The sequence below is a fragment of the Pollachius pollachius genome (assembly GCF_949987615.1).
Source record: "Pollachius pollachius genome assembly, chromosome: 11".
Taxonomy (NCBI): domain Eukaryota; kingdom Metazoa; phylum Chordata; class Actinopteri; order Gadiformes; family Gadidae; genus Pollachius; species Pollachius pollachius.
Genome location: NC_136944.1, coordinates 16872146 through 16897839, shown reverse-complemented (window position 1 = coordinate 16897839; position 25694 = coordinate 16872146). Strand labels below are relative to the sequence as shown.

At 43.6% G+C, this 25694-nt stretch overlaps 2 protein-coding genes across 2 annotated transcripts; both read left to right on the top strand.

The window, feature by feature from the left end:
• The first annotated feature begins 2082 nt into the window (after positions 1-2082).
• Positions 2083-11252, top strand: LOC307082704 (adhesion G protein-coupled receptor E5-like). Its single transcript, XM_079746352.1, has 19 exons — positions 2083-2453; positions 3665-3742; positions 3938-4105; positions 4283-4438; positions 4780-4926; positions 5277-5399; positions 5493-5536; positions 5640-5744; positions 5972-6125; positions 6473-6595; positions 6846-7036; positions 7332-7499; positions 7817-8011; positions 8465-8682; positions 8803-8869; positions 8960-9051; positions 9143-9311; positions 9540-9632; positions 10256-11252. Exons 1-19 carry the CDS (start codon positions 2426-2428, stop codon positions 10283-10285), a joined length of 2349 nt encoding a protein of 782 aa, XP_079602478.1. The 5' UTR covers positions 2083-2425; the 3' UTR covers positions 10286-11252.
• Positions 11253-16319: 5067 nt separating this feature from the next.
• On the top strand, positions 16320-25578 carry slc27a1a (solute carrier family 27 member 1a). The gene is made up of 13 exons (XM_079746354.1): positions 16320-16681; positions 17006-17173; positions 17278-17672; positions 19111-19278; positions 20592-20661; positions 20777-20868; positions 20981-21090; positions 21412-21621; positions 21843-21969; positions 22227-22364; positions 22629-22793; positions 24036-24182; positions 24585-25578. Exons 2-13 carry the CDS (start codon positions 17007-17009, stop codon positions 24740-24742), a joined length of 1947 nt encoding a protein of 648 aa, XP_079602480.1. The 5' UTR covers positions 16320-16681; position 17006; the 3' UTR covers positions 24743-25578.
• The last annotated feature ends 116 nt before the right edge of the window (positions 25579-25694 follow it).

Below are 25694 nucleotides of genomic sequence, written 5' to 3'. Positions count from 1 at the left end.
ATTAACGGGGGGACACATGCATATTAGGAACACAAGTCGATAACGATAATGTATACAATACTTGTAAGAAACGACGTGTGTTAATGCATTGCCTTATATTATTAAATAGACCCAAAGTTGTGGCCACAGGACCGCATATCATATGTGTGTTAAGTTTTCTTTGCAGAAATTTACATGACGACTCAGTATTTCTGAAGTTGTAGAAGAAAACGCTATTGCATGTGTGAATTAGGCCATATTATTTGGCCATAAACTGAGCCATTTGAAGTTTGAAATTCATGTGGTCATCCATCCATCTCATTGGAGACTGCAAACGCGCTGTCAAAATATCAACTCGTCAGGTTCAAATGCGCTCATGGCTCTTAAATGTTACGTATTTTAAGCACATGGGCTACCATACATAGCCACTAGGAAGTAGGATCGAACACAAAAGCTGTAATTACCATACATAGCCACTAGGAAGTAGGATCGAACACTTAAGCTGTAATTACCATACATAGCCTCAAGGGGGGCAGGACCCGACATATAAGCTGCAATAACTATTCCAGCCACAGATGGCAGCACCTTTAGACAGGTGAGGAGGGCGGAGCCACTACAACACATAGGACACGCCTACTCGGTATTAAAGCAGGGCCTGGAGCCAACAAAATCAAAAACATCCGGCAGTCCATACTAGGGAGTTAGGTACAGAGGCCTGCTGTTTGTCGCTCTCACGCGTGTCCATACAATTCCCCTCCTTTTGCTTCATAGTTACCATACCGAAATACTTTAACAAATAAAGTGAGTTAAAAGCGATCCAGATTAGACTACTTTCTTCAAGAACGCAACATAAAGGGGATGGGAGATGGCACTCTCATTTATTTATTGCACGTTACGCCCAAACCACACCTACGGGTAATTAGGTTACTTCAGGGCAACCCTTTTTAAAATTGAGTCATTTATCCGCCGGTATAATAGCAACAGCGCCAGAGACCTGCCCACAAAGCTACTTCCGTTTTGCGCTTCTCACTTGCGTTTCAGACCGTTAACATAGGGCCCTGAGTTTTGCTCTGTCATACGTTTCACTTCCTCACACTTCTGTGTGAGGACAAGACAATATATTCCTTTGAAAAACAATTGAAATCGATAATTATGATTGTAGAGCAGAGACATATACTTATATGTGCACTAGGACATACACGTACGTATACGCAAACACATGGTTTAGTTTTCACTGCTGTTTTATTTCACTGTTCTCTTTGGTAGTTTCATGTAAATTATGTATTTTAACTGGTTAATCTGGGACACACAAACAGCCCTTCAAGCAAACAGCTGACATTTAAGTCTTTTTTAATCAAAATCACACAGTAGACACACAGACCTCTTCGAAAGTGGAAGTGGACCAACACTTTTTCTCTCAAAATAACAGTACAATGTAAAGCAAACACGAGTTGAACACTTTACGACTTTCTTCATGATTTATCTAGAAAACCCATATAAAATAAAACTAGAGAAAATGGGACATAATCAAATAGAAACAATATTATCATGACCCTATAAGCCTCCGAAAATTATTCCTCGCCTCGATTGTCAATTGTGTATTGTGTGTCGGGGCGGATGGAGTCAAATGCAGTCGTATACCCATCGCCACCACCGTTATAAAACACATCAAGGCTGCCAATGGGAGGGCGTTACTGGGTCATCTGTTCACGTCTAAAACAATGAGCCATCGCCCAGACTGGTCAAACCCTCTCTGACCTCTGTGTGGATCAGTGCTAAGCCTGTCAGCAGCACTGAAAATTAACTGTGGACAGAGGACAGGACACTGAAGTAAAAAAAGGAGAAGAATAAAAGCAATATTGGCTTCTGACATCAGCAGTGAGATCATAGTTGTCACTGGGCCAGAATCGAGGCTATTTCACACACCCCTCTTCCTCTCCTCCTCTTCTCTCAGCCCGACCCAGCCGAAAACCCCAGTCCCTCCCCCGCTTCCTCCTCCTCCTCCTCCTCCTCCCCCTCCTCTTCTATTGAAGGGGAGGAGAGAACAACGTTGGTTGACAATCTGACGAACAGTGTCAGTTCTCTTGGTGCCGTGAAGGGGAAACTATACAGCTCAAGCAAGGCGGGGGAAAGAGAGAGACACCGAGAGAGCGAGAGACAGATAGAGAGGTAGAGAGAGAGAGATAGTGAGAGAGAGAGTTAGGAGGGAAACTCACAGCATGATTCACTGAAGTGTTTGCGTTTCTTGTGGGTTTTATCCGTAGATGTCAGCACTTATTTGCTTCTCTAACCTAAGCAGTTTCACTGCTTATTTCACCCGAGGGCTATTTTTTTTTTATTAAGAGCCACAAGTAAAAACATTGTTTCCACTTTAAAGAAGAAGAGAATTATCATATGAGAATAAGCATTTCAATTCGGATCATTTAGCAGAGTAAAGGCTTGCGCCATGATGACGAGGGAGCTGCTGCTTCTGGGTGAGTCACACATCTGTTTCCATAAACAGCAGTCTCTTTTCTATGGAAAGACTGTCATGTGTTCACATAAAAGAGATTGTAAACTGTGGCTGGTGGGCTGTATGTTTGTGGATGAATTCCGGAAAGCAAAAGCATAAATCCTGTGATTTTAAAATGTGGTTGAAACCCAGGTGTTTTAAAAAAAACTTGACATTTACTTGACAATGTCAATTGTAATACATGACAATGGTCATTTCCATTACATTGGACCAACGGATCAAAAAGCTGTCGGTGACTACAAATTCATCTTTACACAGGTTTTCCTAAATGCCAATCTAAGGAAGCTAATACATTCACTAGAGTAAAAAGATTCTGCTCTGTTTTTCTGATTCAACAAGTTTATTTTCTCAGAATTCTGAGAAAGGTTTTCATTTAAAAAAAATAAATTAATTTAAAAAAATTACATAAAACGTGTTAATTCAGAAAAATAAGAGCAGAATTGATTTAGTTAAGATGTAAAAGCTAAAATAATTATTGATTGAAAACAAATTGGCAGAGCACATGTGCTCGGCAGCTGTACTTATGGTGTTTGGATTTGAGGACCAGTCTGTCTGGGCTTGGGTTCACAAGGGGCTTCTGTTCTTCTCTCTTAAAAGTGATATTTTTAAACCATGAGCTCCATGAGAACCATGAGAAGACATAAAGCACACACACACACACACACACACACACACACACACACACACACACACACACACACACACATACACATACACACACACACACACATACGCACTTTCAGACAAGGAAGCATTGAGTGTTGGTTGTCATGTACTCACAACAACATGACAAAACAGTGAAACTTATACTGTCAGAAAGAGGGGTTAAAAGTGTGAATCTTAGCCGACCTAACACCTGATTGTGGGCTTTGGGGAAATCAACCATGAAACACTTGGTTGATTTCCCCAAACACTATAATTGTTGAAACATCAACATACTTACTTTTTTCAATGCCTTATTTGTTTGGATTAAGTATAGGCACTTATAATAGACAATAGGCCTACAGTATGAATAATACAAATGCAATGCACACAAATTAATTCATAACAGACATCATTTTCCGAATGATGATGATATACTGAACGCCTACTGAATGTAACACACACTTACTGGTATACTGAAAATATGCAGATTCTTGAAAGTATACTGAAAGGTTTCTTCTTGTTTTACAGCTGTTAACCTCTCCCTTGTCTCTTCCGTGCCTGGATGCCCTCTTGGATTTAGCTTAACCACCAATGATGTTTGCATTGGTATGAGTTGAAACCTGCTGTCATAATCATAGGCAATCATTTATGTAACTTTAGAAATTATTCTTTGGCTGATCATTAAAGAATGCAAAAAATCTATAATAACCTGTTCATTTTTTGCATTGACATTTATGAATATTTAACACTTATTCACTGACGCCTTTTCTCCCCCACCCCACTGCTCCTTTGGCCTGAAAGATTATGACGAATGCAAGGGTTTTGTTGACTACCCGTCTGACAGTCCGTGCGGGGAAAACACAGTGTGTATAAACACAATTGGCAGCTTCACCTGCAAGTGTGAGGATGGATTCGAAACTTCAAGAATGGAGCAAAGCTTTGAGCCTGATGCGGGGGACACATGTATAGGTAAAAACAATTTAAGCATCTAGATTTAGAAAAGCTAAGTGCTCCAAGCTTTTTTCTTTCCGTAAGCTATGTCTATTTTTAAATATTATCTTTTGTTCGTATTATGCTATTATCATTATTATTATTTAGGAGGTTGCTAACCTGTCTGAAGGCTAATCTATTTTGTTGTACTTCAAGATATCCCCGAGTGTGACAGAGAAGAAGGCCTTTGTGCAAAGCATGGAGAGCATGCAGAGTGTCAGAACTCTGTGCCATTCTACTCCTGCATCTGCAAGATGGGATTCATCGCTTCCAGTGGGCTGGAGATTTTGGTAGACGATCACAAGTGTATCGGTACGAAGTTATTTTAATTAAAAAGACTGAGCCACTCCTTGCTTCGTCATGACCTGTGTTGACTTGTCCAATCAGTTTAACATTTTCGGAAAACGCTTTATATGGGCTTTAGACCAGACTGATCCGCAGAGAGAAAGAGATTGCATGATTTGGACAGTCTCACATGGCGACCAACGATCAGCCACATTTAGAAGAATCCGCACATCAGTAGCGCCACTGGGGGTTTGAGGAAATTTCAAGAAAAATTAGAACCAAAGGCAAACAATTAGAATAACACAACAGGAACAGGAGCCATTACTTATTTATCGTCTAACAATGTTGTTTGTTTTTTCTTCATTTAGATTTGAATGAATGTCAACTTGAGAATATCTGTGGGCCAAACTCCTCATGTGTTAACACTCCGGGAAGTCAGCATTGTGAATGCAAAAAAGGGTTTGCATTGAGCTCTGGCAAAATCACTTCCGAGGGGCCTGCAGAGATATGTAAAGGTGAAGGCATAATTATATGAATGCATCGCAACGTGAAATAAATCAGGAGTGTCAATACTTTTTTATGGTATTCATCTAAAGCGAGTTAGCTACCGATTGCCATTAACAATAAGCTTGACTTAAAAACAATTTCTAGATGGCAAAATGCGCAAACATACCAGCAATAAATAACAACAAAGAACAAACAATTACAAATCTTTCTTTGGCTTGTCCCAGCCATACCATTCCTAAATCTGTCTGAACCCTAATAACTTCTGCTGGACATGGAGGCGTTTGAGCGGCCCAGGAAACACACTAAAGCCTTTTTTTGGTTCCCCCCTTTCCTCCCATTGATTCCATTCCCATTTTAGACGTATGTGAGATTGATAAGACAATCTGTGGAAATGGAATCTGCCAGCAGGGAAAAGATGGACATGTGTGTGCATGCCACACCGGATCCAGCAACTACGGCAACAAGAGGTCCCGTTGTGTTGGTTAGTCGCATTAGAAATGTACTATAACATACATTCTTGATTGGGTACGGTTTTTGAATAAACCTCACCACTGATTCACTGTACTCCCCTCAGAATTAAACTGTGAGGTGTTCACGAATGCGTTGAATCAACAAGAGGTATGCACCATATACCATATGCTCTTCTCCAACTTCTTCAGCAAATCCCTTCTGGCTGGTGACGCCCGATAACTTCAGTGATCTATCTTTCCTTCCTATGTAGAGTGATCTAGATGTAACTAGTGTCCTAAGAATGTTGAAGAGCAGCTGTCTGAACCTAAGCGAGAGTGAAACTCCCACCAGCTTGGACGGAGAGGAATTTCTTGAGGTAGCCCAGTCATTTTGCTTTTCTGCCCTAATAATCAAAGCTCAAATATTATCTTTGAAAAGCCTCAAAACCACCACAGTACCCGGTGGTCCCTGGCAGCTGTCCACCACTGCTATGTGGGCAGACGTCACACAACATGGCCGTGTGTTTAGACTGAAGAGAGTATCTGGCTCTGCCACGTTTCCTCCAACATGTTTTCATATTGATCCCCCCCTTACCACCTCCAGAGGCTGTTGTCTATGATAGACAGGCTCCTGTCGGGCGGAACCGTCTTGGATAACAAGCAGGTATCCTTCATGCTGAGTGTAGTGGAGAGCAGCCTGGGCCTGATCGCTCCCTTCATGAGCAAGAACAGAACGCAGGTCTCCAAAGCTCACACAGGTAATGTGCCACACTGCCCATCGCCCACAGCTCCCTATAAATGTGTTCCCGGCATGTTCTATGTTTATTATGAAATGCCAAAGCTAAGATTTAGTCATAATAAAAAGAGTTAAAAACGTGACCTTAACTTCATCTCATTGACAGCATTATCATGGACTGCTTAATGTGCAGAGGGAAATAATGACATTGACCATGCAGATGTTTTATCCAAAAAAAATTCTGCCCTCTGTAGCAAAAGCCCCATAGATAAAACGAGAAGCAGCAGAATTCTGTATTATAATTTTGTATTTCCATCTAAACAGTATGTTGTTCTCTGTTTCCCCAAAATGTCATTGATGGTGTTCCAGAGTTGGAGCTGCTGCTGTTTAAAGGTCCTGGTTTCCCCCAGGGCCCCGTGACATTGTCAACTAAACATGCCAAGCTGCAGATGCGATGGGAAACAGCTGCTGGAAAAGACTCCACTTACCCAGGTCATCATCCATACCACCCATTCCATGTTCCATGACCGCTACCGGAACCACACACACAGGCAATGCAATCTACAGTGTACTTTTTAAATGATTTTGAAGGTGCGTCACTTAATTGAGAATTTGTGTGTTTTTGTGTGCGTGTATGTGTGTGTGTGTGTGTGTGTGTGTGTGTGTGTGTGTTTGTGTGTTTGTGCGCACGTTTGTGTGTGTGTGTGTGTGTGTGTGTGTGTGTGTGTGTGTGTGGTTGCAGGCTTTACAGCCCTGTCCTTGCTGAGCTACTCAACCTTGGAGAACTCCACCAATCGGTCCTTCAGTAGGATCAATGTAACAAAAGAAAACAGCCTTCAGATGAATTCTAAAGTGGTTACTGTTAAAGTTAGTAACCCAGACACTGCCGCCCTCCAAGTGCCGGTGATATTAACCTTCAACCATCTGCAAAGAGTAAGAAAGGGACTATAAATATTGTTCCAATGTATATACATGTCAGATTGTTGTACATACCTAGTTACAAAGTGTCTTTTATGTGCTTAAAGGTTGGCTGCAAATTGGTAAATACAAAGTATATGATAACGAAAAAAAACGTTCAACTGTATTGGCGAATACTTTTTATGCACCAATATTTTGTTGCCAACAATTTTTTGTCAAAATGTGTTCCTGGATCCCGTTAAGACTGTGTAAACCCATTTAGTACACTGATCATCTCTAACCTGTGGAACGTGGCGGTCTCATTTTGCAGACAGACAAGGCCAACGACTCGATCTGTGTTTACTGGGACTCGGAGGCCGACGGCGGGTCCTGGTCGACTGAAGGCTGTGACACCCTCCACTCAGGTGCTAACTACACGCTGTGCTCCTGCAAGCACCTCAGCAGTTTCGCTGTCCTCATGGCCCTTCACGACATAGAGGTGAGAGTCTTTTGGTGGTATTGATGGGTAGGTGATGTCGGTCCGTCTGTCTGACCATCTATCTCTATACTCGTGTCTATAGGTTTTTTAATACCTTATTTTTATTTGCTTTGTCCGGCCATCTGTATGTGCCAACTTTCTATCTATATTCCTCACTGTTGAATGGTCTATTTGTCACTCTCTCTTTGTATCTTCAGCTTTTTGTCAGGATGTCCATCTTGCTGTCGCTATGTTGACATAACGGTCTATATCTGTCCTTTTGACAGTCATTCTGACTGTGTTCTGTTCAATCTCTTGGTCTCCCCCTTCCCAAACAGGACCCGTATGAGATGAAGGTGTTCACCTGGGTGGGTCTGACGCTATCACTGGTCTGCCTCTTCGTCTGCATCCTGACCTTCGCCCTGATCCGCTCCATCCAGAGCCCCAGGAACACCATTCACCTCCACCTGTGCCTCAGTCTCTTTGTCGCTAACCTGGTCTTTCTTTGCGGCATCACTCGCACAGAGAATAAGGTAACAGTGGGTGGTCCACAGTCTAGAATGTATGAAACGTTTCTAAATAGCAGTAGACATTGGTGGCAATGGCTGAAGGACTTGGCGGGGCAGCGTGTGGAAACTGTGACTAGTAGGGACTGGGTAACTGAGTAGTACATTACTGGTGGGGACTTGGTAACGAATGGGTACTGAATGACTGGTGGAGACTGGGTAACTAATGGGTACTGAATGACTGGTGGAGACTGGGTAACTAATGGGTACTGAATGACTAGTAGTGCCTGGGTTACTGATGGGTGCTGAATGACTGCTGGGAACTGGGTAACTGAATACTACATTACTGTTGGGGACTGGATAACTTATGGATACTGAATGACTGGTGGGGACTGGGCGAATAATTAGATTCCACTGAGTTCTCGGCTCCCTGTATACCTTGCGTGTCTCTGAGTCTCCTCTGCCTCTCGGTCATGTCAGACCGGCTGTGCTGTGGTGGCAGGGCTGCTGCATTACTTCTACCTGGCGGCCTTCTGCTGGATGTGTCTGGAAGGCATTCAGCTCTTCAGGATGGTGGTCCTGGTCTTCAACACCAGCTTCCATACGGTCCGCATGATGGCAGTGGGCTACGGATTACCGGCGGTGATAGTCGCCATCTCCGCACTGGTCAATTCCGGCGGATATGGCACAGAGAAAAAGTAGGCACATTTCACTAATGTGTGCCACGCGTGTGGTACGCATATGATAAACGGCAGACATTTTTATGGGTTCCTGGGATCACAGCTTGCTGAATAAATCAATTGATTTGTGTTTTTTAGTTGCTGGTTGAACTGGGAAGGTTCGTTCAGGTGGAGTTTCTTCGGTCCTGTCTGCTTCATCATCACAGTAAGGAAAAGCCCCTGACAACGCTGATTATTTTTCCATACCACTAGAATCTAAAGAACATCATATCATTTTAACCCTTTTGACTTCCAGGTGAACATTTTCTTCTTCTTAGTCACTGTGTGCAAGCTGGCACAGAAGTTCTCAAGTTTAAACCCTGACTTAGACAACTTACACAAGATCAAGTGAGTTTATGCGCTCGGAGCTCGTGTCCTTTACAGCTCATTACTTCCGTGGATCTGATAAAGATTACCGGCTTATCATTTCTTCCTTCAGAGTTTTCACTATCACCGCTGTGGCCCAGCTGTGTGTACTTGGCACCACGTGGATCTTTGGCTGTTTCCAGTTTGGGAACGGCACGTTAGCCATGTCTTACGTGTTCACCATCCTCAACAGTCTGCAAGGCGTTCTGCTCTTTGTAATGCACTGCCTGCTCTACAAACCGGTTTGTACATGATTTGTATTCAACTATTTGAGAATATATCAGAATTGTCTCGATCCAAAACAATGTGTATATATCTGCGTCCATCTCTATTATTTAGCAAATATTCAAATGCAAGGTGGTGGTATATTTTCCTAATTGCTTAGAAAAACATCATGCATACACAAAAAGTAATGGGATTCCCTTCACAGTAGTAGCTTGAATTATTAATGCCTCTAACGCCCCCTTCAGGTAAGAGATGAGTATGGAAAGATATTCTCCAGATTTTCCACGCCACAGAAGAAGTATTCTGAGTTCACTTCCTCCCTGTCAAGCAAAGCACAGGTGAGAAATGTGAAGGCATCTTCAGTCTTAAGTTTCAATGCCTAGCAGCTCCGCAACAGTCAAGAGGCAGAATTGGCTAATAAATTAGCACCACCATTACACCAGTGACAACCTGGCAACGTCAAGCCATTGAGGCGTATAGTATAGTTCACACATTTGCATATTTTCTTAATTTCTAGAGTTGTGGTTACATCTAATAGTAGTAATATTTTAATATGAGTATAACACCTAACTGTAATTCATATATATTGTGTCAATATTTTGTACCTTTCATCCTGGAAATCCCACACAATCTTCTGTCTCTAGTTAAACTATGAATCAGATAATGGCTGCCAACAGGTTCCATGTAGCAACATTTAAATCCTCCCTTTGTTAAATAAAGACAGCTAGATTTCCCCGCTGCTGACACGGACACTTTAATCACTTCATTAGTGGAGGTGTGATGATTCACTGTGTGCCCCCCCCCCCCCCCCCCCCCCCCTTCCCCGGGACAAGATTAAATACCGGTAAGATACTTATTAAAGGCGTGCATTGCCAGGTTGAGCATCTTGGTGACTTGGAGGCAAAACAATCGGCATAGAAACAATATCCTTAAAATCTCTCTCTCCTTCCCTTCCCTTCAGACTTCCAAGAGTACCCAGAACACTGGGTAGTCTGGCTTATGAAGTGCTGCCAGAAGGCTGAAGCTTGTAGAGTGGAGCTTTGTGTGTCTTTGGACCCCCTCCAACGTCTTCGGGGAGTAGTTCCTGTTGTTATTCTCTATATATTTGTTGTAAAAATGTTGAAAAATGTTTCCTTCCTATTAGCTGGTTGGTTGCACTGCAGTAACGAAAAGCCCTGCTGTTTAATTTAGCATATCCAGATATACTTTAGGTTCCCCCCTCCCCTCTCACTCTCTCACTCCCAGATCAGGTTTCAAATGTGTCTCTTTTTGTGAGTGTTTGTCCACAGGCACACACAAATGTAATGGAGGAATAATGGCTATTGAGTCAATGAATGAAACATCAATTTGATGGATGTTCCAAATGGTGTACTTTCATAACTCCATGAATGTAAATACAATGTCTGACCTGGTTCAGTCAGGCATTCTTAGTTTGAACTTTAACCTCTGTAATGACAATCTTACAAAGACAAGTCTGTGGATGGATGTTTCGTTTTTTGGTTAGCAGTCTATGGTTAATTTGTTGTGTACATAATTGTTACGCTGTATATAAAATGCTCTCAATTCCTTGATTGAAAATGGAAAATAGGATACAGTTATATGTTTAAAATGTGCATTTGTGTTTATATTGTTATTTTGTGTAAGGCGTTTAGGCTTTAATAATGTATGTATGTAGTGCCAAAACGGAGTGATAGGATTGTTGATCAAGCTCTATCTTCACTGTGAAGAGACTCTTTAATAAGGAACCAAAAGACGCCGAGTTCTGGGTATACACTGAGGAGTACCTTAATAATTGAATCTTTAAGATATACATTTTAGCCCTCTTGATGTTAGATGATGCTTAAATGCTGTTTGTGGTAGCCTTGAAGCTCTGTCGCCGAAGACTCTTAAACTCGACTTGTTTGCTGCACATTTTGTCCTTCAATGTGCGAAGGACGTTGACTTGTGCAATAAAACACAAATCATAGCTCTGCTTTCCTCACCTGAAGTGGTGTTTTTCCTAATAAATAACACAAACGGGATTGCTAGACCGGTGCTATGGGACCACTGCAAAGCTCAATGGATTGACCTGAACTGAATTGCAGGTGAAATATGAAGTTAATAGAACATAATTACCTTTAGAGGTGAGGCCTTAGGATTTATGAGGACATTAGTAGTTTAAGAAATAGTAAAGAAATGGCCTTAAGAGGTGAACCAGATTAATTATACCACTGAATTATTATTTTATTTGATATTGGTTTCTCACAATTAAAATAAAATATAACATTTGTAAAAATAGACATTCACTTTAAAGTACCTTGTGTCTATACATAATCGGCTTACAATAACCAATTGTTGAATAACTATTAATTTAAATGCTCATGTAAAAACATATGTACACAATATAATACATTACCATATGAGATGAAGATAATGTGATACTATTGATACTACTGTAAAGACAGCAGTCAAGGCAGAGGTAAGTTCCATCTTATAAAAACTACACCCAGAAAGTAAGAAGTTTCAAAAGACTAATGAAGGAATAAAGACAATAGAGGTGACGATAGATTTGGTCAGAGAGTAAATAAAAAGGTCATTATTCCAAACACCTGTATTGATTACCTCACCTTGACCTGATATTCACTCCTCTCTCCCTGATCAATTTCCACTATCCCGTCCCTCTGCAGGAGCCCACTAGGTTCACCTGGCTTAGCGAGAAGTCAAAGCAAGTGAAATCAATGTAGCGTGTATTCTTTCTACCAGTAACACTCAACGATGAAAACAGAGGGGGGGGGGGGGGTTCTTGAGGAACAACCACAGAAGAGATAAACAGGGGGACCGAATATTCAACAAAACAAAGGAATGAAATGACTGAAGGTTGCATTATCCCTCTCAGAGACAATGAGAGGGATAACCAAGTGACAGGAGAATGAAACAGCCAGAGCAATGCTGTGATGACTGTGGGTTGGCAAGGTAGGCAGCAATGCAGAACAGAGTGACACGTGGCTACAGCAGGTGAACATCGCTCTTAGCTTCTACCTTATTCTCCATCCCAACGTTTCAGAATTCAGGATCTCCATTTTTCCATTCTTTGAACTTATTCTCTATTTCATCAGCTGGTTTAAATACGTAAGTAGACACATACACTTTAATAAAGTTACTTTGATGGACTTACATTATAAAATTGAAGCCCAAATATATTCACTGCATAGTATGGAGGAGATCTTTTGACGGAGGAGATCATTGATTGAAGTGAAATAAATAGGTTTGTAGGGATGTGTTGGGGAGTTGTTGGCTGTGTTTGTGTGGTGGGGGGGGGGGGGGGGGGGGGGATGCGTGCGTGTGTGCCTGTGTATGCGGGCATGTGTAGAATATCCACTGTACAAATGGAAGGAAGGGTGGTTATTTGATTGCACTGCATTTGTTATGATGGCCCCCTTATTTTCATTACCTCTTCCTGAGAGGGAGAGAGCCACAGTAGAGCTTGTTGACACAGACTGGGGCAGGCTCCATCAGTCCCCCATCAGTCATCCATCTGAGGAAACTTGCAACACAAGATTACTTAATGGGTTGGACATGATAGTTGTTTTTTTGGTCATCTGCCCTCTTCCTCCTCAAGTCCTGAATTCATTAGGCAGAGATATTGTCATTTTATTCACACTGCCATTGAGTGCACAAGCATCTGTTTCCCTGTTCTCGCAGGTGGGTCTCATAGTATAATATGTATATATACTGCATATATTGTGCATGTATTTACATGTGTGCATGCATGTGGTGAGATAGAGAGATTAAGAGAGAGAGACAGAAAGAGAGGGAGAAGATATAATTGGTTTGAGGTCATAGCACACACACTTAGACAGAGGCTAAAAACATTGTTAAAGTGCCCATACTTATCCTGCCATATTTTCCTCTCCCACAGAAAGCTTGCAAGCCAGAGAATAAATCACAGATTCTGGCTGACAATGATCAGACATATTATGCCTAGATTGTGATTATTATATATATATAGCTATATATAGATATATAGCTATATATAGATATATAGACATAAGGATTATAAACTATTCAATGTTATTCTATCCAAACGATTTCAGAGATGTCATACAGAAAGTCCTTTTCAGAATAATTTGCATGGGATTTTCCTTTTTCATTCATTCATAATGTACTGAGTACACAGTATACTATTTAGCACAACATGTTATACATGAATTTTAGCGATGGATGCTACTCACCCTACACACTTTCAGAATACCAAAGCTAGTTATCACATAGAGGTCAACTCATTGTTATTCTACTCACAAGCTGGGTGTCTATGAAGTGGGCCATCTCAACCAGCAAGAAAACTCATTCTGAACACTCAGCCCTTTCTCCCACAAAACTATCTCACTCTTTCTCTCTGTGAGACGCCTCACACAGCACCTCTCGTAAACAAAAACAAAACACATCAATAATAACAGGCAAACACACCACACTAAAAAAGTCGATGGTTTATGCAAAACCTAAAGTGGCTGCATATAAAGAATATATGTCGAACCTGTTAAGTAAAAAAATAATCAGTATGGGAAGAGATAGAATATGTAGGTTGAAAAAATAAATAGCAAATAGTGAAAGCATTTGCTGAGAAAAAAGATATCGATCTCAGCAGTTTAGTTGTGAGGTGAAGTTTAGATGTTATTGCAGCTCTAAGATTGCAAACTTTAAAACACTTTCAAAATGACCAATTAATCCACCTTTTTATGTCCAAATTCTCATCAATACTCAAAGCCCTTTGAGGCTGTAGCTGTGAGAACATTATTCTTGGCCTGAGTCAATCATAATTGAAAAACTAAACATGAATGTAAATAACAAGCAGCAAAAACAGTTCCGAATTTTCTAGGTAATCTCGGTTTTTATATACCCTCACATGTTTACTAAAACTACACACTGTAGATTGTTGCTGATCAGTTTACATGTTTATTTTAAACTTCTCTCCACCCAAACCTTTATTAATTATTTCCGTAGATCACAACGCTTCTGTCGCCAAACCACCCTTTCTGCTGTTAGCAGGGCCGCTGCTTCTGGCGGACCTATGGGGCCACATAATCCCTGAGGCTTTCTCTCTTGTTGTGCTGAAGCCCATTTCTTATGTGTTGCAACTTGCTGCATCCATACTTCCTTGTTAAATATGATGAAGATATTGCTCAAGGGTAGGCCTACTTATCTGTTATAGTATATTTTATCAGCGGAAGGGCCGTCCGGACCCGGCCCTTCCGCTGCCTGGACTTGACCCCTAGGTTCTATGTGTCGGGGGGAGGGCTACCCCAGCCGGGTCCACGGATGCACCACCTCAGCCCGTTCTGCCTGGCCCAGAGCTGCATCGAGGGTCTGGTTCTCGGCGAGGCAGACATGCTGCCCCAGACACTCCGGCATCAGTCCCCGCAGGAAGTTGTGGAGCGCCAGGGCCTCCCGTGCAGGCACGGAGAATTCCGGGTAACCGCGTCGGGTCAAGAGCTAGACGTCAGCAGCGTAGACCCCCAGGCTCTCCTCCTCCTTGCAGCGGTGAGAAGCCAGCAACTGCCGGCTCTGGTCGCCGAACCCGTTCACAGAAGCGCCTCTCCAGTGCTCTGATCAGCCTTATGGTCTCGCTGGTCCGCTTGGTCCAGGTCGAGCAGCACCCGTGCTGCCGCCCCCTCCAACGCCGGAGCAAGGTGGATAACTGCCTCCTCGGCACCCCAGCCGTTGTGCCACTCTGCAAACCGGCAATGGGCCAGGTATGGCTCCAGCTGCGTTACCCCGGAGTACTTCGGCAGCCTAACCACTGTCCTTGCCACCAGGGGGGCGTTGGGCAGCTGCTGGTTCTCAGGCGCTTCCGGTCGTGGCCACAGGAAGGCGCTTCGCTCCCATAACGCAGGGTGCGTCATTCTCCATGGGCTCGACCGTCGTTCTCGAGTCCCTCACCGCGTGCGCAGGCCAATACCACTTCTGACACCAATGTGGCGAGCAGCCCAGGTCAAGCGGTTACGCAACTGTCGTGCCCCGTACACCGCACGACTTCGAGAGTTGCCTTTTACTGGACGACCCCGGCTTACAACAGAAACACTGCACGTGACCAACACACACAACACTCTCACTAATGGTCCCGATCACACTACACATCACACAGCAATGGAAGAACACACAAATAATACACAACCAATAAAAACCCCAAACCCGTTAACCCCACTTAACCGAACAACAAAACAAGTTGACAAAAGCCCCTTTTGTCAACTGACAACCCCAATTCCCAGGATCCCCTGCGCGACCCCGGAGGAGTCGCCACAATAATATAAAGACAAAAGTGGTTGCCCTATAGTCTGATGAAATAGAAGTTAAGACATCACTTAGGGTGTAAAGACAAAATTATAGTTTGTTGATTTTATTATTTATCGTCAGCGAACAAGAAGCAAATGTATATCGTCCCTCCCTCAATAACAGATCCACATCCTTGCGTCAGCCGTCCTCAATGGTCCCGATGGAGACTCTCCATCGGGACGACACAATGGAAGTTTGCCTGCTCTGCGCATGGCATCTTGGAGCCAGATCCTCGATCCCTGGATTAAATTATTACTAAGAAAAGCAGTGTTTCGTCGAGTTTTCGTTGCGTTTGAAACGAACTGTTGAATTACATGTTCATGGATTCAATGGAGAATGACCAAGGCAAAATTGTGGACAATTGTTGACTTAGTTGTGATGATGGGTGTTGTTTTCTGTTTATTAGTTTTTTTTACTTTCTGTCAATGAATGTTGTGGCATGGCATGCGCCACAAGCAAGTGCAAAGACTATCCTCACAATAAAGCATGAAATCAAAGTTGAAGTAGAGTTCAGTAGGTGAATAGTTTGTATTGCACCTGCAACATTGAGAGTTAAACTTAGATAACGGGCGGGGTCTTTATATGTGGATTGGTATATCCCATCCAATTGATTTTAAGAACAGCTTGACGGGCGTTCAGCGCGTCCAATGGCTGAGCGCGCTGAGGGAGCGTGGGGGCGGTGCCTCCGTTGCAATGACACCATTCAATATGGAGAAGCAAATGTAGCCTGGTACTAAAACTTAGCCCGATGTTTACCATTCCTCGTTGATTTCTAGTAAATTTTATGTCCATTAGAAGTTACACGAATATCCGAACAGCTATCTTCAAGACACGGTCATATGCTTTTGAAATATTTGTTGATAATGTACGTTGTGAATGAGTGTTACCAAATCCGCGATGACATTGAACTGAGAAACTACTGCAAGACTTGCAAACTGTCCACCCTACTACTAGTAGTAGATATTTAAACTTCGAAGAGCTGATTTGACGTGGATCTGATATCGCCGACGGTGTCTTTGTGACCCACGTTTTCAAGTTAGAGAAAAAGTGACGTTGATTAAGTTCGTTTTGTGCCTAGGTAAGTTATCTGTGCTGAATCTCATGTTTACCCATGAAAACTAGATTCGGCCGAACTGCATGCATGTCCATAACTTCTAACTACTTGTTCCTTACGTGGAGTACCCTGCTTGTATGTGTAATAAATGTAAGGGAAATTGTTACAAATGATAGACGCTAAAACAACTATTTGCCCTATTCACTCCTTTTTTTTTGTGTAACCCCTATATGTGTATGTGCCCCTTTTGACATAATGCAACATCAGTGATGATGATCTCAACAAGTGAGCCCCCCCTCACACCCACCCTTACTTAACCTCACTCTGAATTTCTGCTCATTTTATAAGAATGCGTAATGTGGCTAGTGCCTCAGTCTCTCTGGGTACTCTGGGTCTGCTGCGTCTCTTCGGGGTGTCCTGGTCATGGAGTTTAGCAGCAGGCATCGGGGTCTACCTCGGCACAAAAAGTTGGAAATACTTCTACATTGCTGCCTGCACTGCCAAACGGGATATGAAGTAAGTGTTGCGCAAACCATGTGGAAATCGAGTCAATAAGACGCATCTGTGGTTGTGGCTGTGACCCTCTGACCTTCTGTACATTTTTCCCAACCGATATCCAGGGGCCTTTACGTGCTCTTGCGGGTGAAGATGGCCCTGTGGCGGCACATGCGTAACGGAAGCAACATCCCTAGCATCTTCGCCGAGACGGTCAACCTCTACCCAGACAAGCCTGCCCTAATCTACGAGACCACGGGTGAAACGTGGACCTTTACCCAACTGGACCAGATTTCCAACTCCGTGGCCCATTGGGCTCAAGGTCAGGGATGGGTGTCCGGGGACGTGGTGGCCATCTTCATGGAGAGCCGGCCACTACAGGTGGCGCTCTGGCTGGGCCTGGCCAAGGTGGGGGTGGAGGCGGCACTCATCAACTTCAACCTCCGCCGCGATGCCCTGCTGCACTGTGTGGGGGTGTCGGCGGCGAGGGGGATCGTGTTCGGCGCTGAGCTCACTGAGGGTAAGATCTTCAGTCTATTTTGCCTCCTAGAGGTTGTGCTTCACGATGGCTTCCGACATGATCAGCAGATGGAGACAGAATGGGCTCAATTTCTGGCAGGATGGTAAAGGGGTCACAATTGTAGGAAATCAAAAAGCCTGTTTGTGTCGAAATCACATTTATTTCAAACTTGAGAACAAGGTTGAAACGAGCAAATTAATTTATTTGGTAGAATATTGTGTCTTCATCTTTTATCCAACAAGGACTATTTGATGCACAGTTTTCCTTAGTAAAGGTGTAATTCTTGCTAATTGTTTTTTATAATGGCTTTTTTGTAATGAGTTGTAATGGTCACATTGTGCTTCAGCATTCGTCTTTACAACATTCAAAAAACCTGTCTTCACTCACCTTCCCTTATGGTTGCTAAGAGGTGGTTAACAACCGTGTTTCGGAACAATCAGTGACTAGCCTTTGTTTTGATGCGATCATTCCTGTTTGCCAGACTCTTAACAATCTTCCTCTTTGCCACCAAACCATCATCCTGCCTCTGGGCTATCATTTCAAAATTCTTGAAGCTTTAAGGGTACACTCTTTATTTGTGTGAGTTCCCAGCATGTACGGTCGGTTTTTAAACTCAGAATTGTGTGTGCAGGTTAAAGTGATATTTTATAGACCAAGGGTATCTTCAGTGAGCTATATTTAACCTGTTTGGACTTTTGTGCAGTATTTAGGCTGACTAATATTTCGTAAATTAAACAGATCCTTTTCTACAAAGCTATTTATCCTAGCATTCAGGCCCCATGTTTATGGAAGAATGTGAGAGGATGTTTACATTACAATAAAACATCCAAGTCTAAATCCTGGATCATGCTAAAAAAGAGCAAAACTTAAAGAAATAGAAATACAGAAACATATGCAAAGATAGAGAAAGAAGGAATGTTTTCCTTAGGCTCGTTCTTCCTTATGCTATACCTGCTCTGAGCTGTCTGTTCCCTTTGTCTCCCAACGATTGCGCCCAAGACGCAGAACATTCAGACTTAAGAAAACAGAGGGGTTCCGGTCTCTTACTATTTTTCTATTGCAAAACATGATCCTATTTGCTGATGTTGATTCTGTTACTTTTTCCAAATTATATTTACTATAACACACATATAATGCCAAATACCTAACTATGACATAATTAAGTCTGAAATGATGACCTTCATATATTTCACTTATTGTGTTGGTGGGTTTGGAAACTTTCCTCCTTGACTCTTTCCTCCATGACTCTTACAAGCATGGTGAAAGAGTCATATTGGTGAACGTGTTGTTATGAGACACCTTAAATGTGTTGAATCCACCAATAATGATTTGGCAGTGCAGTTGTAATGCGGTGGGGCTTTTCTCAACAAACACCACCTGAATCAACCCACCCCGTCTGTCTTCTTGTGTCTCGCTGTCCCTCCTCTATCAACATCAGCCATGCTGGAGGTGAGCCCCTCTCTCGGCCAGTCCATGACACGCTTCTCCACCGGAGAGCTCGGCGCCGGACATCTGGCCTCGCTGGGTGCCCAGGCCCTGGACCCCATCCTGGCCTCGGCCCCCCGCCGCCTGCCTCCCCCCAGCCCGTCCCCTAAGGGCTTCAATGGTAAGGGCCCCCCATCAACCCCCCACCGAGTTGAACCCGTCGGCTCGTGTCACTGTGGCTGGAGATATGTTCTACACAACCCTGTTACTAAGAATCCTAATACCGTGTAACTAATCCCTCTTTGAGGATTCGGCTCAAGTTATCCCATTCTGGGTTTCTTGTCGGGTTTCTAATTAGACATTTTCTTCATAACATCCTGATTTGTTGTTTTCATTTCCATATTCATATGATCGCCTGGCCGGAGGTTTTAAGTTAACGTCCGTTTGGCCTTCATAGTAATTCTTGGCGTTATTCTTTTCCTCCTTTTGAAGCAGTTATGCGTAGAGGTCGGCCAACTGATTAGGGTGTGTGCTCTCTGAATCCCAAATGTCCTTTAAGTGCTCTGCAGTTGTGAAAGGTCATTTGGTAAGTTTGTGACCAACCACACACTGTTTAATGTTTATTAAGTTTCTTAAGGACCCTTATGAGCTGTTGCCTCGGCACTTGGAGTTGACATGAAAACACATTGACGTAACAAAACAACAACAAAGGAAAAGGAGCATTTCGATTTTAACAACAAGATAAGGGAGAACTAAAAGATGGCGTGCACTTTCACACATAGTTCCCGGTAAATTATTAGGATAACCTTTAAGGCACTGCATGTGATTTCAACTGTTGGAACATTTCCGTCTCTTAATGGTACCGGCCACCTAAAAACCTTTTTGAAAAAGCAGTTTGTTTGCAAACGAAAGAAGCTGTATTGATACCTTATCTAGTATATATTGTATTGTCATTGACTCACCCAGAAAGCATTGGCGCTTTAATGTAAACAGACGCAGAGCCTTGTGATTGGTCCGCCTGATCCACATGAAAGTCTTTGTTCAGACGGATGTAACCCTTTATATGCCTCTCCTGGTAATGTTACGCTTTCATCTCAGCACAGTCCTACCCGCAGAAATCCGTAAATGTTACTATGTCTTGAGCAGGCAGATATCCTGGGCAATTGATCCCTGATCCCATTTACACATGAGCCCATGCAGGGAAAGACTGCATGTGTGGAAGGGCGTTAAAATGATAATACAGTAGACACAATACACAAAGATAAGCCCAATAATTAATACACACAAATACAAATAAACACTGTCCAACAACAAAGTGTGTGCAGCTCTAAGTTACAACACAACATTCAACATTTAGTTGGAAGTTTACAAAAACACCAATTATAACCAGTGTCATTGAAAAATGACAACCACCCAAACAAAGGCTTGATTCTGAAAAGGGGAGGATCCATGTCCCTCAGTTGTCCTAACGTGCTGCTCCACTCTCCCCTGCAGACCAACTGTTTTACATTTATACGTCCGGGACCACAGGGCTGCCCAAGGCTGCCATCATCGTACACAGTCGGTAGGTTGTCCAGCTTAACACGCCAGCAACCCGTGTTAGAACATCACTCCTGTACTTTAAGGTACATCTTTGTTTGATTGTTTTGTTTCAACACAATTTGTTTGTTTACGGACAGATATTACAGGATTGCCGCGTTTGGATATTACGCTTTCGACATACGTCCTGATGACGTAATTTATGACTGCCTGCCCCTCTACCACTCGGCCGGTATGAATAATTATAACGACAGCTGGCCTTTAGCCTCTTGATGATGAATACTCGAGGGTGGATGTTTGGCCTTCATGTCTTCACTGTCTCGCGTGTTGCTGCCCCCCATCAGGTAACATCATGGGCGTCGGGCAGAGTCTGATCAATGGTGTGACTGTGGTCGTGAAGAGGAAGTTTTCTGCCAGCAATTTCTGGGATGACTGCATCAAGTACAACTGCACTGTAAGAAAGCACAGTTAAAAAAACAACAGCGTATAGATTTGCGTGTATATGTATGTAAATCGATTTTTTTTTCATTGAAATTGCTCAGAAATTGGCTCATTAGACTGTTTTAGATAACCTGATTACTATGTTCACTCACAGAGAAAATATTTTGTTAATATAAATCATGCATATTTTGCATATTTCCATTTAAAATCTATCCATTTCTAATTCTTCCACTTCCTTTCCTGTACTTCGCGTGTCACCGCAGAAGCACAGCACATGTCCCACGTGTCCCGTCCTGGATTTGATCCAGCACCCCTTTGCCTCGTCCCCCTGCAGGTGGTGCAGTACATCGGGGAGATCTGCCGCTACCTGCTGTCCCAGCCCATGCGGCCGTCGGAGAGCGGGCACCGCGTGCGCCTGGCCATCGGCAACGGCCTGCGCCCCAACGTCTGGGAGGCCTTCACGGAGCGCTTTGGCGTGGCCAAGATCGGCGAGTTCTACGGCGCCACGGAGTGCAACTGTAGCATCGCCAACATGGACGGCAAGGTGTGTGTGTGTTTCTGTGTGTGTGAGTGTGAGTGTGTGAGTGTGTGTTGTTTAAGGGATAGACTTGTGCATGTGTGTTTGTGCGCACGTCTATGTGTGTGTATGTACGTGTGTGCATGTTGTTTTAAAGGATAGACTTGTGTCTGTCTGTGTGTGTGTGCCTATTTCTGTTCATGAATGAGTATGGGTTGAGAGAGTCAGTGTGCTTCGTGTCCTACCAGGTGGGGGCGTGTGGGTTCAACAGCCGCATCCTGCCCAACGTCTACCCCATACGCCTGGTGAAGGTGAACGAGTTCACCATGGAACTGGCCCGCAACAGCCAGGGACTGTGTGTGCCATGTCGCCCCGGTGAGTGTGTGCACGTGCGTGCGTGTCTATGTGTGAGTGCGTGCGTGCGTGCGTGTTACAGAAGTCTGTTTCACATTGTTTCCGGAGGCAGTGGCTTGCATTGTAATGAACAAGTGTATTTCCCATCGGTCGGCAGAGGCAAAACCATTCTGTAGGTCTTGCTGAACTGAAATGAATTGACCTTGTGTTGATCTGCAGGGCCTCTGTGTGCGCGGGGCCCCAGGTCCGTACCAATAACCCTGTGGTTGTTCTGCTAGGGGAGCCCGGCTTGCTGGTGGGCCGCATCAACCAGCAGGACCCGCTGCGGCGCTTCGACGGCTACGCCAGCCTGGACGCCACGCGCAAGAAGATCGCTCAGAACGTGTTCAAGAAAAACGACACTGCCTATTTATCAGGTGACGACCGCTGGTTTCGTGTGTTCCCCCCGAACGACATCCACCGATTACAAGCGCTGGAACGGTTTTGTTAATTTCGAATCACTCGCACACGTTTGAACATGGGTGCTCATGAATGTCTTCATCACGATTTTTGCTTCACGTCACAAAACAAATCGCACGCCATTTCCCTAACAGCTATTCCCCCCCCGTCCGCGTTGAACCACTAAGTCCCCGCAGTCTTTCTCGCTAATACGGCCCTTGTCTCCGTGGCGACGACGACAGGCGACGTGCTGGTGATGGACGAGCTGGGCTACATGTACTTCCGGGACCGCAGCGGCGACACGTTCCGCTGGCGCGGGGAGAACGTGTCCACCACGGAGGTGGAGGGCACGCTGAGCGGCCTCCTGGACCAGACGGACGTGGCCGTCTACGGGGTGTCTGTGCCAGGTCAGCGCCGCACGCTCTCCGGAAGCGTCCTCAGCTCATGAGGCTGATGATGTTGATGATGGTGATTCAATGTACAGTGTGAGGTGGACGTTTAGGTTGACATATTATGCCACCAAGTTTGAGTGTGGCTAGCCGTTACAAGCCTTGTTTTGAAAATCGGCCCCTTCTGACATCACAAGCGGGAGTGTCCGCCTAGATGTTTGCTGGATAGATCGGTCTACCCGCCTATCCAGTGGACTGTAGCAAATGTTGCTCGTCTATCTGTCATACATCTAGGTGAACTCGCCCACTTGTGATGTCAGAAGAGGCCGATTTTCAAAACGGCTTGTAACGCCTATACACACTCACACTTGGTGGTATAATGTCACCTTTGAAACACACCGGACCACTGCTTTTGTCGTATGTTTCTGTGTGAAAGAAGAAAAAGTGACCCATCATAGTTTTTCCATTGACGTTTTGTATTAATATGTGCCAATTGTGTTGTCTTTCCACTGTTTTCCCAGTGGGCGTGTCCTTTTTGCGGCCATAATTGTGTTTAAACTTTGCTAAGCCACTGCATGTATATTTATCTATTTCCGTGCATACGTGGTGGTCCGCGAAAGGTCTTGATGAAAATATAGTGTTACACCTAAACATAAAGGTTATGTTCACTGGTCAAATGGTTAGGGTGTAGAAAAGACTTGTGCGATCATCCTTATCTTGCGAGTTCACGTTCTGTTTTCGCTGTTTTTCCCAGAAATGACAAAATGATAGGGCGAATCAGAGAAAGGGAGACGGAGTTTCAGCTCCAAACATACAAGGAGCGCCACAGAATGCCTGTGTGAAATAACTAACTTTGTTTGCCGAATAACAATGTTGGAAGATGGAAAGGAATTTCTTTGCAGAACCCTAAGTGCTCATATTTTAGAATTTGAGCACTTGTGTTATTTCTGTTTGGCCCAAGGTTTTTTAACAGCATGAAGGCCACGCTCATATTTAGGAAATCAATTTCTTCCCAGCCAAGGCCGGATGGAGGAATTAATTCATCCAAAACTTAAACTTGAATTTCTGGATGGTCTCACAAGGCTAGTTTTACCGTTTCCAGCCAAAGGTTTCCAGGTTCTAATAAGTCTGCAGTCTTCCTGTAGGCAATTTAGCAAGATGCTTGAGACCAACCTGCTCATTGGTTGTGTTGATCAAGGATATGTTATGGTTGATTGGATAAAAGCGTCTGCTAAGCAGCCCGTTGTCCCTCTTGCTCAGGTGTGGAGGGTAAGGCGGGCATGGCCGCTATCGCAGACAGTGCCGGCAGTTTCAACTGTAAGACCTTCCTGAAGGAAGTTCAGCAGGCCCTGCCTCCATATGCCCGCCCGGTGTTTCTGCGAATCTCGCCACAAGTGGATACCACAGGTACGGTAGAGTCACCATACAAAAAAAAAAAAACTCTCGTCCACTTTAAAGGTAACATATTATACCACTGGTTGTGATTGTGATGAGCCGTTACAAGCTGTTCTGAATATCTGCCTCTTCTGACATCACAAGTGTGCGTGTCCAACTACATGTATAACGGATAGATGAGCAACGTTTGCTACAGTCCACTGGGTAGGCTGGTAGGCTGGTAGGATCTATCCAGTACACATCTAGGGGGACACCCCCAATTGTGATGTCAGAATAGACAAGACGTTTAAAAAAATGTGCAACGGCTAATCACTCTCACACCTGGTGGGATAATATGTTACCCTTTAATGAAAAGTAGCAAAATAAAGTATTCCATGAAATTTGTTTTATTGAAAAGTGTCTCTTCTCACGCAGGTACCTTCAAGATCCAGAAAACCAGGCTGCAGAAGGAAGGCTTCGACCCTCGCCTGACCACGGACCAGATCTACTTTTTAAACTCCCGAGCGGGCCATTATCAACGCGTGGACGAGGAGCTGTACGGAGCGTTGTTGGATGGGAGAATGTCTCTATGAGATCCCGGAGCACTTCAGGGCCAACAGGCAGTCTTAATGTGCTGTCTTGTACTAGAAGTAGAAGGAGAGGAGATGCAGGCTTGTCCTGCATATGCCTCCCGTGTCTTTATATAGACCGCCATCTGGGTATTAAACGTTACTTTTTATCAGGGATCATTTACCAGGAACCCAGGATGAAATGGCTACTTCAGCTATAGGCAGCAACACGACTTGTTTGTTATGTGTAATTTAACACTAAATTAAAACCATTGTCTGAAGTATGTTGTGCTCACACTAGAGACCTGACAGACACTTTGCTTGATGCACAAAGTGAATGTCCTGTAGGTCCTTTAACAGGAAAGGGGTTTAATGAGACATTTGTCTTCTTGGTGTAAAGGCTAGAGAAGACAAACAACCCCCCTTTTGGGGGGTTGACCATTTTTGAAATGCTGCCATAACAGGTTTTTGTAGATAAAAGCAATACTTGAGCATCGTATTTTGGACTTAATAATGTGCGTTTGTATAACACTGAGGGAAGCAGGAGTCAAACCTGTTGCGTATCCCCAATTGATCGATTACTCTAATAATAGATATAGTGTTGTTTTTTAACATTTTAATACAAAACGACAAAATTAAACCCACCTAACCTGTATGAAATACCTCCAATTATGTCTTGGCACAGGTCTTAAAAAAAAAATGTTATGTGTTTATAATATATTAATTGGAAATGTCTCTTTTTCTTCTGAAGAAAAGGAAAGCATATAGATTTCAGTGATGATTCTTTATTTGCAGATTTGTCACCCTAATCATATTGTCTTACCATTAGGATAACTTCATAGGAATAAATACATTCTTTATTTTATTCGGATCTGGATCAGATTTGGAATAGAGTTGTTGACTGTGAGTCATAATAAATATTTTAAAACCTAACCACCTGTGTGAAATGAATGCGCGCTTCTGTTCACAATTTGAT